The following is a 13,239-nucleotide window of genomic DNA, read 5'->3' on the forward strand; positions in this document are numbered from 1 at the left end:
CCTCCAGACCCAGACGGCCCACCTCCAGACCCAGACGGCCCTCCTCCAGACCAGACAGCCCTCCTCCAGACCACACAGCCCTCCTCCAGACCAGACAGCCCCCCTCCAGACCAGACGGTCCTCCTCCAGACCCAGACGGCCCTCCTCCAGACACAGACGGCCCTCCTCCAGACCCAGACGGCCCACCTCCAGACCCAGGCAGCCCACCTCCAGGTCCAGGAAGACCTCCTCCAGACCCAGACAGCCCTCCTCCAGACCCAGGCAGCCCACCTCCAGACCCAGGCAGCCCACCTCCAGACCCAGACGGCCCTCCTCCAGACCCAGGCAGCCCACCTCCAGACCCAGACAGCCCACCTCCAGGTCCAGGAAGACCTCCTCCAGCAGGCTGCTGCAGCCTTCCTTGGCAATGGCATCCAGGACGGCATCCATGCTGGGCTGGCTCACAGACATGCCCTCTTCCACGTCACTTTTTAAATACTTCCTTTTTAAGCTAACTATAGACTCTCTGTAAGAAAGCAGTTGTGCTTCAGGGAAGCTGTTGGGTCCACATGCACCCCGTCCTTCTGCTCCTCAGTCGTGACCTCCACCTCACTCACTCACTTAAAGGTCTGGCAGTTGTTGACAATGGCAATCATGTACTGGACATAGCAGTGTGGGTGCTGCCGGTTCCTGAGGTGTTCTTCTTTATACAGCTGGGCTTCCTCCTTGTATCTGAGAGACAGAGCCCACCACACTGACACGCTCTGAAAGGACAGCACTGTGACTCTGAGGAGGTCACAGCACTAGGTCACTTCTCAAACAGCTGAGATAAGACTTGCAGATTCAGAGCCGGTGAAATAGACTCTTTTGACAAATGGCATTAATAGGTTTCATAAATAAACAAGGTCTCACAATAAGCACACTAATTTGTAATATTTAGCGCTTTCAAAGGGACAAACCAACCTAAGGAAGTGCAACAAACAAAAAGAACACCCGAGCGCAGTGGCTATGTAGGACAGGCACTGGACTGCAAACCACAAGGTCAGTGGTTCAAGCCCACCAGCTACTCCATGTGAGCAAGATGAAGCTTCCTGCTCCCACAAAGACTGACAGCCTCGGACACCGCATACAGGGTGGTCACTGAGTCAGAACCTACTCCGTGGCACTTAACAACAACAACTCCCGTCACCAGTGATACCAGCTAAGTGGCTTGCCTTCCTAGCACATCAGCCCTGGGGCCTCAAAGGGAGTGTTGGGGCACATTCCCAGGCACGATGAGAACACGCCTGATTTCATCTTAGTGTTTCTAATCACCAATACACAGTCCCCACGATAATGACGATGACTGGTATTTTTAAAAAAGGCACAGTAGGATCAACAATTGTTTACTTCTAATTCCTAAAATACGCACTTTCAGAAAAAACATAATTGCAAAAATACTTACCGACTTAAGAAAGAATTCATTTGCTGAAGACACAAAACCAGTACCTTTGTTTTCAAATCTTCACTTATCTGAGCGGCAACTTGAAGATTCTGTTCAAACATCTAAACAGAAAGAACTCATGAACTGTTGCTATAAACTCCCGAGAGTACACTGAGCAGGTAGGTTCCCTAGGGTACAAAAACCCCATTTGCTAAGTCGTAGGTTAAGCAAAACCAAACTCACTGCCATCGAGTGAGTTCCAACTCAGGGACCCTCTAGGGCCGAGCCAAGGCTATCATCTGTACAGAATAGCAGCCACATCTTTCTCCCGCTGCATGGCCAGTGACTTCCAACTGCTGACCTTTTGGTTTGTAGCCCAACACCTAACCCACTGCACCACAAGGACGCCTAAGTAGCAGGTTGGATAATCCAAAGTCAGAGAAAAACACAACCTGAAAAACAGCAAAGCTAGTGATTTTTAAAAATGTAAAACCAAATGATCCTTAACACCGGGTTAGGATCCAAGTGATTCGTTTCCTAAGTGTACACAGACTGGCTGGTGTCCATGAAGGGACAAACCACTTTCTGTGGTAGAGCTCTGTGCCCTGAGGCTCACAGGAAGGTGGAGGGAGGGAGGTGTCAGAAGTCACTATCAGGGTCAAAGGTCAGGCTCCAACTCAGGTGTTCTGACCTCAGGGCCATTCCTAGAAAGAATGCAGGTTCACTGGTGCTCTTAGGCTCTGCGATATGGCAAAGCCCAGGTTCTTGTGAATAAGAGCGGGCAGGCAAGCGGATGACAGCGAAGAGTGAGGAAGACACACTTGTCTGGGTCGTCACTTACAGAACGTTATAATGACAGAGCAAGCTTCCAAAACAAAGGGAAGGATGAGACCAATGTGTTATTATGAGTGGCGTCATCACAAGAGAACCTGACTTGCGCACAGCTGAAGCCCAGTCGCTGGAGTCTGTTAATAGTTAGGATTCCGTGTCAACTTGACTAGGCCTGGATTCCCAGGGCTTTCGTAGCTAAAATGTGCTTATTCCCATAATGATGAAACCTAATACAGGCAGAGTTAACTGTGTGACGAACGGCTATGAGCAGCCAATCAATTGAAGGGATGCTTCCCTGGGAGTGTGGCCTGCTCCCAATCTAATGGACAGGTGGGAATGGCTTGCTCTCTTCCACTGGGGACCTGGGACTCTACAATGGTGAGCCGTTTCCTTGATGTACCCGTCTCTTTATAGATATACATGTTTCACTGGTTTTGCTTCCTAACACAGAGTCTGCAGTAAAATTCCTAAGACTACTCGGCAGTTCCTGGCAACGTTTATTTTCACAGAAGAAAATCTGATGGGCCAGGAAGAGAAAGAATAAGCAGAGAGGACACAAGTCGGTGGCAGGGGGCTACGAAGTCAATTAGCGAAAACAGACAGCGGCCTCACTCCCAGCGGGGGGACGATTCAGAGCGCTGAAGGACTTCCCCAAGGCCCACCAGCTCGACCCAGTCATTTCCAACACTGTGGACCACACAGCAAGCCAAGTCCAAGGCACAGTGTGCTGCCAGATACTCAGGCTCCAGCTCAGAGCTCGCCAGGGGACGGAGGGGAGCTGTGACTCAGCTCCTGGATCTCAGTGACAGAGAGGAAGCGTGTAGACCACAGTGGGCACCTTGAGCAAAGCTGAAGGCATACATGCTGCTGTGTGAACCCCACAAACCCCAGCATGTCTTGTGTTTTCAGTGTGGGCCCTGAGCTGGGTGACCCTGTTGCCCCACCTGGAAGACAATGGCGGGGAGCGTGGTCTGGTAGTAGCCGTCCTGGTCAGCCTCGGGCTCGGTCTCCTTGACCCAGTCCTTCCTGTCTGTCTCCAGTGCTTTCCGCAACCAGGCAATGATGTTTGACTAGGGATAGTGAGAGAAGTGTCGGGAGGGAGGCGGGAGGAAAAAGAAGAAGGTCTTTTGAAGCAAAGCCAGTTTCCCCAACAATGCATGGCTGCACAGGGGGAGCTCGACCCTACAGGGGTTACCCCAAACAGACAGCCCCTCCTACCGTCTGTAGAAGCCGAGCAGAGCCACTCACTGAGAGCCCACACCTGGGGAATCATGGGAACAAGACGGGACTATGGGAGCTGCCAGATCACTTGCCCGCTGAGGGGCAGACGAGGAGCCTGTGTCCCCAGCAGCACGGCAGCAGCCCCTCCCTCTCCCAGGGACAGTTCAGCGCTCCTGTCCAGCCATCTCAGGGCCCAAATTCAGCCTCCCTAAGGAGCAGGGTGCCTGGTGCCATGGGGTCACTCAGTCCTCGGTGGTCCCTAATCAGAGGTGAGGCCTGGTCAGACTCCACCCAAGGCCATCCAGGCCTTACGACCTGCTGGGGAAAAGAGGCCCACTCCCCTGGCCCAGGGTTACAGGGGTCTCCTCCTATCCATAAGTGCGCATTCAGTCTGAGGGGCTTCCTCCATCCTGGAGGGCGGTGCTTCCATCTATGATCCTGACATCCCCAGACTCAGACCAGGCCAGCACTGGACACTTTCTCACCTACCCAGTCAGGTGTCCTGGGAACAATCTCCTCTGCCCCTAGTGTCAGGACACCTGAGCCCAGAGCGGAGTCCGAGGCTATACTCACAGTGAGGGTGGACATGTATGTGCCAAGCAGCTCTGAGACCACATGTGAGGACAGCAGAGGCCCCAGGGCTTCCGTGTCCACTTCCGGAGCCAGCTCCAGGTTTCCCATCATCTCTGTGCTGTGTGGAAACCAGAAGTCAGGTGGGCAGTTGCTACAACTACACAAAAGTCCACTGACCCTGGATAATACATTCTGACCACCAGCCCGGGGAGAGGAGGGCGAGCTCAGCAAGGATGTTCCGTAGTATCACTGAGCTGAGATACATCCGGGCCGCAGGGACTGGGACAAGCACTTGTCTATGCTGTGGGGGACTGAACAAGCACACCCACAATGTAACTGAACAAGAGGCCTGTAGTTAAAGGAGGAAGGAATGCAGACTGAGTTTTAGGAGAACACATGAGCAGGAATCGACATGTGCACACATGCTAACTGACTTCTGGGTCTAAGGTCACATACAGGGAGACTATGCATACCTGAGGCTGTGTCCCCCTCTCCCGACCTCTGCTGTCAGGAGAGCAGCCCTCCATGACGGTAGCAAAAAGCCTTCCCCAGATACACAGTGTCAGCTGACTGCTTCACTAACCTAGATCCTGCTCGTTCCACAGCCTCAACCGACGTGATGGTGTCAGCACGTTACAAAGAACCAGCACAGGAGCGTGCACAAGGCGACAAAGCTTAGAGATTGTCCTTCAATAGCCTAAAGCTTCCTGTGCTCGAGTGATACACAAAATCGAGACACAAACTCTGCACTTGTCACCGATGTCCACAGCTGGGACCGCTCTCATCCCTGGCCCTTGCCCAGAGGGGTGGAAGCACTGGCCTGGCAGGACTGTGTGACCTCCACCTCCCACTGCCTGGTCCTCACCTACAGGACAGAAAAGTCACAAAACCTCAGAGGGGCAGCTCACAAGGCACTGAGAGAGACCATCACCAACGCAAGGCACCCGAAGCTTTTGTCAAGTGTCATCGAGTCAATTCGAACTCACAGTGACCCTGCATAGACTTAACGATGCTGGAAATCTCTGCCAGAACCAAAAGCTACATCTTTCTCTCACAGAGCAACTGGTGAGCTTGAACCACTGACCTTATGTTCACAGCCCATGCTCCCTAACCAAGGGGGTGAAAGCTGTTAGCCAGCCAACTCACCGTGGTGTGCGACTGTTTCTCCTACAACAACACAAAACCCAGAGAGCAGAGAACATACACAACAACCCTGCTTACCAGAATGTTCACCAATTCCTCCACGCGCCCTACTAGATGACAACACCTCCAGCACACCACCCAATGGTGTCGTCTTCAATCCACAGAATCGTGTCAATCAGGCTGCTAACTTCAAAGTCAGCAGTTCAAAACTACCAGCTGTTCCATGGGAGAAAGATGAGGCTTTCTGCTCCTGTAAGGATTTACAGCCTCGGAAATCCTGTACAGAGTCGCTATGAGTCAGAACCGACTCCGTGGCACATCACCACCACCACAAAGGCGTCCCAGAATGTCTTTCCATGTAACCAACAAAGCCTCACGCTAACACACAAAAGGACCCAGGTCCTTATGGAACTTGGGTCCCGGTGACATGGTGCTGCAGGCTGAACAGAGCACAGCTGGTGACCTCTCACCAACCCTGGGGTCCGGGAGGTCCTCAGAGTCAGCACCTGCAAAGGGGGCCTGGACTCGCCTGCCTGCAGGGTCCTATGCACACAGGCTACTATTCCCAGAGATCAGGCCAGACACCGCACTGCTCCCATGGTGCCAAGCGTCCACTTGGAGAGAGCTTGGCCACACTCGGACGGGTCCCACACATGCACACAACACAACACACGCACTGGATGTTGGGTCTAATCCCAGGAGAGCTCAGCCACGCTCAGAATCCACAGTGACCAGGGCAGGTCCCACAGACAGACAGAACACATATACGGGCCACACTCAGACCCTGCTAAAGCCAGGGCTGGTCCTACAAACAGCAGACCGCATACACACGTACACTCAGACCTTGCTGAGACCAGGGCGGGTCCCACAGACAGACAGAACACATACATAAGTACGGGGCATGAGGTCAGATCCTAAGAGAGCTCGGCCCCACTCAGAGCCTGCTGAGACCAGGGCTGGTCCCACAGGTGTGCCACAGGAAGATGATGAAGGCCTGAAAACGGCCCCTCCACCCGGCTCTGCCCGGAGTAAAGTGCCATGAACAGGATCCACCCTGAGGCAGACACTTCGCTGAGACTGCAGCCCACAGCCACCCACCTGGTGTAGGTGTTGAGGACCCACGTCAGGAGGCTCACAATCTCGTTGGCCTCCAGGTACTCAGCAGCCAGGTCCTGCATGCGTGTGCTCAGCGCCTGGTGGTAGAGGCTCAGCAGGCTCTGGAAGATGTCGTAATGAGGAGGGAAACACTGTACCATGAGTGTTTTTGCCACGATGAGGTCATCCAGGACGTACTTGCGGATGATCTCCAGGTGACGGACCAGCCACATCTTGTCCGACTCTCGGGTGTCAGCCTGCGTGCCCTCGATCCGTGTGGTCACAGTTCTATCCAGAATGTCAAACATCTTCGCCTTCCACTTTTTGGGCCTCCCGGGCGGGATGAAGCCAGTCTGCTTGCTGCGGTCGAGCATGCGCTTGTCAATCTTCTCCTCCCGTTCTATGATGCGGACCACGGAAACTAGCAGGGTGGGGTCGCGGCGGACAGTGACCAGGGACCGCTCTAGCACCATCCACAGCTGCTTGGCCAGCTCATCAGAGAGCCGCTGCATGCTGCCAAAGTAGCCCTGGATAAGCGTCATGTCGTGCGTGTTCCGGCTGTCCATGCGGTATTGCTCGTACATCAGGCCATCCCTCGAGCACTCCAGGTCCATCAGCTTCCGGTGCGCCTGCAGCAACTCCCCCTGCTCGGTCAGGTCCTCTGTTTCCCTGACGATCTCCGGCACTTGGGAGGACAAGGATGCACAGGTTACTAAACTACAGGCCATGGCTGATATCCAGGGGGAGCCCAGCCCAAGGCTGAAAGGGAGGTGTGGGCCATCAGGAAGGACAAGACAAGACAAGAATGAGCTGGCAGCTCCCCAGGTGTCCCAGAGGAAAGAGGCCCCAGGAAGCCACCAGCCCAGCGCAGTCCTTTCAGGAGCCCACAGCTGGGACCCCTGTAACATCTGGAGGCCTACAGGAGAAGCGAGGCAAGGTCCAGCCCACTATGGGGCAGTGTCAGCACGCAGGGTGAGTGTCCCCACCCCCCGCGGGTCCCACAGGAAGGTGCAAAGCCACCAGGCTTAAGGTCCACAGGGTAGGCAGGAAGATTAAGACCTCTCCACTGCCACAAACACTTGGGAGTGAGGTAGTGGCACCAGCAGCGTGGGAGAGGTGATGGAGACTGGAGTCCAAGGCACAGATGCGTCTCAGGGCGACGGAAAGCGGACGGAGAAGATAGACGCAGGCTGCCCCCCTAGGCTCGCTCACATGTATGGTGTGTGGGGAACCTACAGGTGATGCTAATGAAAGCCTGAAGAGAAATCAGGGGACAGCTGGCCTTGTCCAGGGACAGGACCCTGATGTGGGAGATGGCCATACAGGTGTGCTGCTCCGACCAGAGCGTGCAGGTGGGTCAGGGACCCCGGGCCTGCTTCCTTGGTCACCTGCACAGTCATAGAGCAGTAAGACTACAGCAGAGAAACACACACCATGACCACGGAGCTGCGGCATCTCCCTGACCTCACTGCTCAACTGACCATTTCCACCAAAGCCCAACTGAGGCAACCGCTGGCAGTGCCAAATAACCCAGCCCCTCGGAGACAGGGCTACAGAAGCCCAGGCTGCACACCGTGTCACCAAGGGGTGGTGGACAGCAGACAGGGAGCGCTTGGGGTACCTGAGAAGATGTTCTTGAGGTTCTCTACGGCGGCGGCCAGCTGGCTGTGCTGCACCACGGCGTCCTTCACGTCCCGGAGGCTCTCGATGGTGTTGATGCTCTGCCTCCAGTCTTGGCTGACGTCCGCCAGGGACTGCTGGATGTCCTTCACATCGCTGAGCGCGCTGTGCAGCTGGCTCAGGCCCGTGCGCACTCCATCCAGCTGGGACTGGATCGCGGCCTGGGGAGACACCCTGGTGAAGGCCCGGCTCACACACCCGCAGAACTTGACCTCAGAAGGGCCGCACGAGCAGCAGCGAAAGGTCAGATGCAGAAAAAGTACCGCAGAACTTGAACTCAGAAGGGCCGCACGAGCAGCAGCAAAAGGTCAGATGCAGAAAAAGTACAGAATAGAAACAAAAAAGGATGTCAGTCAACTTAGTTTTCTCGTTTCCTTGTTTTCAATGCTGTCTCAAGATGGCATGACTGTGTCTAGAGCACTGTTGGAACCCCTCCACCTGCCCGTGCCAGACACACCCAGGCACGCCTCTGGAGCCCCCCGATGTCTCCCAAGTACTGACCCCAGAATGGCTCCACATGTAATGCATACTCCTGTGGCCGCCCTAGTTTCCCAACAGAAAAAGCCGTCGGAACTTTCTAATCAGCTTTCCAAGGGAGAGTCTCCGACTGTCTGTCAGGAGGCACTGGATAGATGGGGGCATGTGAGGGACTCCATGTCCGGTGTCAGCTGGAGCAGAACATGGTTTTACATTTTTACCTATACTGAACTTGCAGATGTTAGTAAAACCTTAGTTTTTCATGCTAAATTGCAAGCCGATCCAAATTTTAAAATGACTCACACAAAAGACAAAATCATACCTCTCTTTTAGCTAATCAGAGCAGGAACTAAAGAACGCAGCTTGTTAAAGTTACCATGACTAGACAGCCAAAGAGAAAAATTTGAGGAGAGAGATATTCAAGTGCAGGAATCTGGAAGAATGAGGGAGATGCCTAGAAGGGCCACTATGGATCCAAATACCTGGAAAATGGGAAACAAGAGCTTTGATTATCATGTTCTAGAAGGCAGAAAAGTACCACAAAATGAAGAGAAAGAGAATTGCACACACAGTTCTTTGCAGAGCCCAGAAAATAAGGAAGCATAAAACCACAACAATAAATGAACTTGGTCATCCTTAGACCTCGCCAAAACTGGATTCTGTCACTTTTCAGTGGCCCTGCAATTTGTGAGACCAAACTAGTTTCTACCCTGGACTTCTCATCTTACAGCTAGCCAGTATAATAATTGATATTTAAATAACATAAATTCTCGACTAGACTGCCGAGATCAAATCCAAGCTCTGCTATCAATCGCTGTTTGTGGAGCTGCGGGGTGAGGCACTGGACTGCAGTCGATCTGAACTGCAAGGCTGGTGATTCAAGCTCACCAGTCAGTCCTCAGAAGCCGTATACAGGGTTACTTTGAGTCAGACCCGACTCAACAGCACTTCACAACAACAACTAAAAGTAAAATGATTTAACCCTCAGAAGATTTTGTTTAAAGGCCTTTCTTCAGCCTCCCTTTCACACCTTCTTACCAAGTGTTCCTGCTCTCTCCTCCTCCTCCCTGGCCCAAGGCCAGGCGCCCGGGCGTGGGGCACCTGCTAAAGGACCGCACCCTGCGCTTGCTGGACTGCAGTTCCACAGACAGCGTCCAGGGAGCGAGGATGGCCGTCGCCCGTCCCTCTGGCTCCTGGAGGAGCTAGGCATGCTACCAACCGGGCTATTTTCCATATGCCCCAGATGGTCTTTGTACAGCTACTGACCACTGATATTGTGGTGGAAATAACCTGTTAAGACAAGTCCACTGCAGCTTCCCTTTTCCGTATCATCACAAAGTCCAGCTCAACAGTTATGACAACGACGACGACAGTAGGCACACAACACTGAATCGCTGAGTAAAGGAATGGAAAGTGGCGATTTCAGCCTCTGCCTACTGTGGGCTCGCATACCTTCAGTCTGGCCTCCACTGAGGCTTTCTTCCGAGCCTCTCTCCTGCGATACTGCTCCACTTTGTCCAGCTGGTCAGGGCGCTGCAGCATCCCAGCTACCCTCTGGACCGCGGTCGCAACAGCTTCCCGATTTGTCTCCTCCATGGTCACAAAGGAGGCGACACGGTCTCTGGCATACTAGGAGAGGGCGCGAGCTGGGTTAGAAAGGCAAAATGCTCCACGCAAAGCAAACAGACAAATGCGGTAATCGGCCAGAAAGCCGCCTTTAGTCACACGGCAGGGGCGCAATGGGGAACCTGGGTCACTCCTGGTGGCCCAGGGCCCTCTCTAAGTCCTGGTCGTCCCCAAGCCTGGACAGCAGCCTGGGCCGCGCCAGTGTAGCAGCCAGCCCCCAGGACACAGATGCAGGGTCCCCGCACACTGCCACCACCCCGGGGACCCTGAGAGGACACGGCCCCGCACACTGTCACCACCCCGGGGCCCGCACACTGCCTCCAGCCCTCGGCTTCTCGGTGCATCTCCGCCGTCTTACCCGAGCGTCTTCGCCGTCAGCTGCTTCGCCCCCGCCCCGGACGCCCGTTCCGCCGTGACCTCTCCCGCTCCGCACGCCCAGGCCGGGGCCACAGGCGACCACCGACAGCCGCCGTCCCCGCGCCTCACCGCCCACAGGTCGCCGCTCCCCGCTCCCGGCCGGAAGCGGGCGGTGCGGGGAACTTCCGCTTCCTGTAACGCAACCGGAAGGGCCCGGCGGACGCTGTGAGTGAGGGACGTGGCTTGGTGGGCTGCTCTCCATGGTCGGGTGGCCGTCGTAATGCAGGACCCATGCCCCGCAGGCCAACCCCTCCTTTAGAGGTGGGCCAGAAAAAGAAATCCTTAACGAAGCAAAAGACAAGTCCGTTTTGCCCTCGTACTGGGTTCTGCTGTCTGTGAACCCGGGCTTCTGCAGGTCCCTTGGGTTTACTCATTGAACTCTGCAAAACCTATTGGTTCAGGAACGCCCTCTGCCTGGAAGTCAGGGCTACAAGTCATCCCTTAACAGATGCAAACTCAGGAATATATGCAGAGACGCTCCTCAACCATGCAAGGCGCAAATGCAAAAGCATGTCGGGATGAGCACAAAGGAGCCCCAGTATCACTAAAGTGATGCACTCACCTGCTAAAGTTGGAGGTTCTAACCTACCAGCGTCTGGGAGAAACGACTTGGCAATCTCCTCCTAAAAGGATAACAGTCTAGGGGACCCTGTGAGGCAAACTCCACGCTCTTATATGTTGTTATGAGTCAGAATCAACTTGAGTGCACATAAGAACAACCCTTCACCCTTACCCACACCAAAGAAATGATGCCAGCGAAAAACTGAAAACACACATGGGAATGGTTCACTTTGCGTGACAGTCAACCAACACTTACAAAGCAGGGTTATCTTACAGTCCAAAAACAGGACGCTTGGACCATCAAGAGAAAAGAGCATGAATGGAATATGGGACCCTAACCAGAGAAGCAGCGACACCAAGATGGACCCATGGCAGAGGTGATGGCATGGAGAGATAGAGCAGCTGCGGATTCTAGACTCATGGAAAGAGAAAGACTGAGTTCTGGCATCCAGGAGGCAGGCTTGCAGAATGTGCCCTTTGGTTGTTTAAATGAGTTTATATTCCTGAGTGTTTTTGTGTACATCTAAAAAAAACAACAACAAAGAGTATAGAAGTAAATACTGTTGAACGATGATGCATGGAGGGGATTGTAATCATTGCAATAAAATAAAACATGAGTGTAGAACCAATCTTCTCCCAAGCATATTATCACTCAACTCACAATAAAAACTTTTTTTATTTTTAAAGCAGGATTAGACCCCTAGACACAACAGGAGATAATGAGTTAAAAGATGTATCCGAGAATCCAGCGTAATAAAGAGCTGAGAAATGGGAGTGGTTACAAGGCCTGGAGCCTAGCATGGAAGGATCAAAGTCCTCCTAACCCGAGTCCAGGGAAGGGTCGGAGTCCTCCTAACCCGAGTCCAGGGAATAGAATCGAGAGGGTGGAAAGACACAGTTGACAGTTTCAGTGGAGACAAGGCTGCACATTGTCTAGATTTGATGAAAGAGATGAACCTTCAGATTCAAGAAGCGCAACATCTCCTAACAGTACATCAAAGACAAAGTAAAATTCCTAAGAATAGCCAGAGATACAAGACCTACCAACTTTAAAAGAAAGATTATTACAACAACAGCACCTTCCCAACAGCATTCACAGGGCTGAGGGGCAATCCCTGTCAGCCTCCAGCGCCCGGAGACCATGCCCCTAGCCCCCGCGCCAGTCCTGCTGCGGACTCTGTCCCTTTCAGTCCTGCTTCATAGGGCACCTTCCCAGTGTGCTTGGCTCGCCAGAATGTGGAGACTCGAAAGGTGGCATGAGTGCCAGTGGGCATCACAGATGGTTCCATTTACTGTATTTGACAAGTCCCTTGTGAATGCATTATAGAATTTACATGGTGGTGTGTGTGGTCTGACCCAATTTCATACACACACACACACACACACACACACCGGAATTCTGCTTCCTGTGTTCCCTAAAGTGTCCCCAGCACAGTCACAGTACCTGCTACTCATCAACAACTGAGCAAATAATAAAACTGTTGAATGAATGAGGAATTCATGAAAGGCTCATGAAACACCTCTCATTCCTTCCCCTCAGAAGATCAAATTCAGACATCTGCTAATGCTGTGTATTGATGGGCTGTGAGTCACTGAGGTCTCTGTCGGGGCTGTGGAATGACAGCCTGGTCCCCTCTTTAGAGAACACTGCACATGCCACCCCCATGTCTCAGTGTAGGTCTTGTCGCCTACCTCGGGCCCCGGAAGAGTGGGCAGTCAGGTCCAGGCTGTGCTGAGTGGGTAGAGGGGATCTGGAGATGCCCTGCAGCGGAAGGGTAGAAAAGGGGTCCCCTCCTCACTGAACACCATGCCACAGTCAGACCCTATGCATTTGTGTATCACCGTGAATAAGAATCTTAAAAACAAGCACAATTTCACTTAAGAGCTGTGTGTATTGCTGCGGGGAAATGGAGATGTACTCCAAGGCTAACAGCAGGAGAGAATGGCACGGCTGGGCTTCAGGACCGCTTCCATCTAGGGAGGGAAAGATGGGAGGATGGAGGGAGAGTGCACTTGTAGTGTTTAATTCCTTAACCAATATGCATCTGTCTTAGTGTGAGTTCTCTAGAGAAACAAACCCAGTGAAGCATTTATATATATGACATTTAACAACAACATATATATATGGAGCTCTGGTAGCGTAGTGGTTACGAATCGGGCTGCAAACCATAAGGTCAGCAGTTCGAAACTACCAGCTGCTCTGCGGGAGAAAG

At 53.2% G+C, this 13,239-nt stretch overlaps 1 protein-coding gene across 1 annotated transcript in view; it reads right to left on the reverse strand.

The window, feature by feature from the left end:
• Nucleotides 1-10,024, reverse strand: part of EXOC3 (exocyst complex component 3) — a 22,501-nt gene extending 12,477 nt beyond the window's left edge. Inside the window, exons 1-8 of the mRNA XM_006876892.1 lie at nucleotides 9,875-10,024; nucleotides 7,887-8,106; nucleotides 6,269-6,950; nucleotides 4,028-4,145; nucleotides 3,178-3,303; nucleotides 1,424-1,524; nucleotides 601-711; nucleotides 355-505 (exon numbers count right to left, since the gene is read on the reverse strand). Of these exons, the coding sequence (XP_006876954.1) occupies nucleotides 355-505; nucleotides 601-711; nucleotides 1,424-1,524; nucleotides 3,178-3,303; nucleotides 4,028-4,145; nucleotides 6,269-6,950; nucleotides 7,887-8,106; nucleotides 9,875-10,018 (1,653 nt within the window). The 5' untranslated portion in view covers nucleotides 10,019-10,024. The remainder of the gene's footprint in view (nucleotides 1-354; nucleotides 506-600; nucleotides 712-1,423; nucleotides 1,525-3,177; nucleotides 3,304-4,027; nucleotides 4,146-6,268; nucleotides 6,951-7,886; nucleotides 8,107-9,874) is intronic.
• Between the last annotated feature and the right edge of the window lie 3,215 nt (nucleotides 10,025-13,239).

This window comes from Chrysochloris asiatica, unplaced genomic scaffold (genome assembly GCF_000296735.1).
Source record: "Chrysochloris asiatica unplaced genomic scaffold, ChrAsi1.0 scaffold00424, whole genome shotgun sequence".
In the NCBI taxonomy this organism is placed as follows: domain Eukaryota; kingdom Metazoa; phylum Chordata; class Mammalia; order Afrosoricida; family Chrysochloridae; genus Chrysochloris; species Chrysochloris asiatica.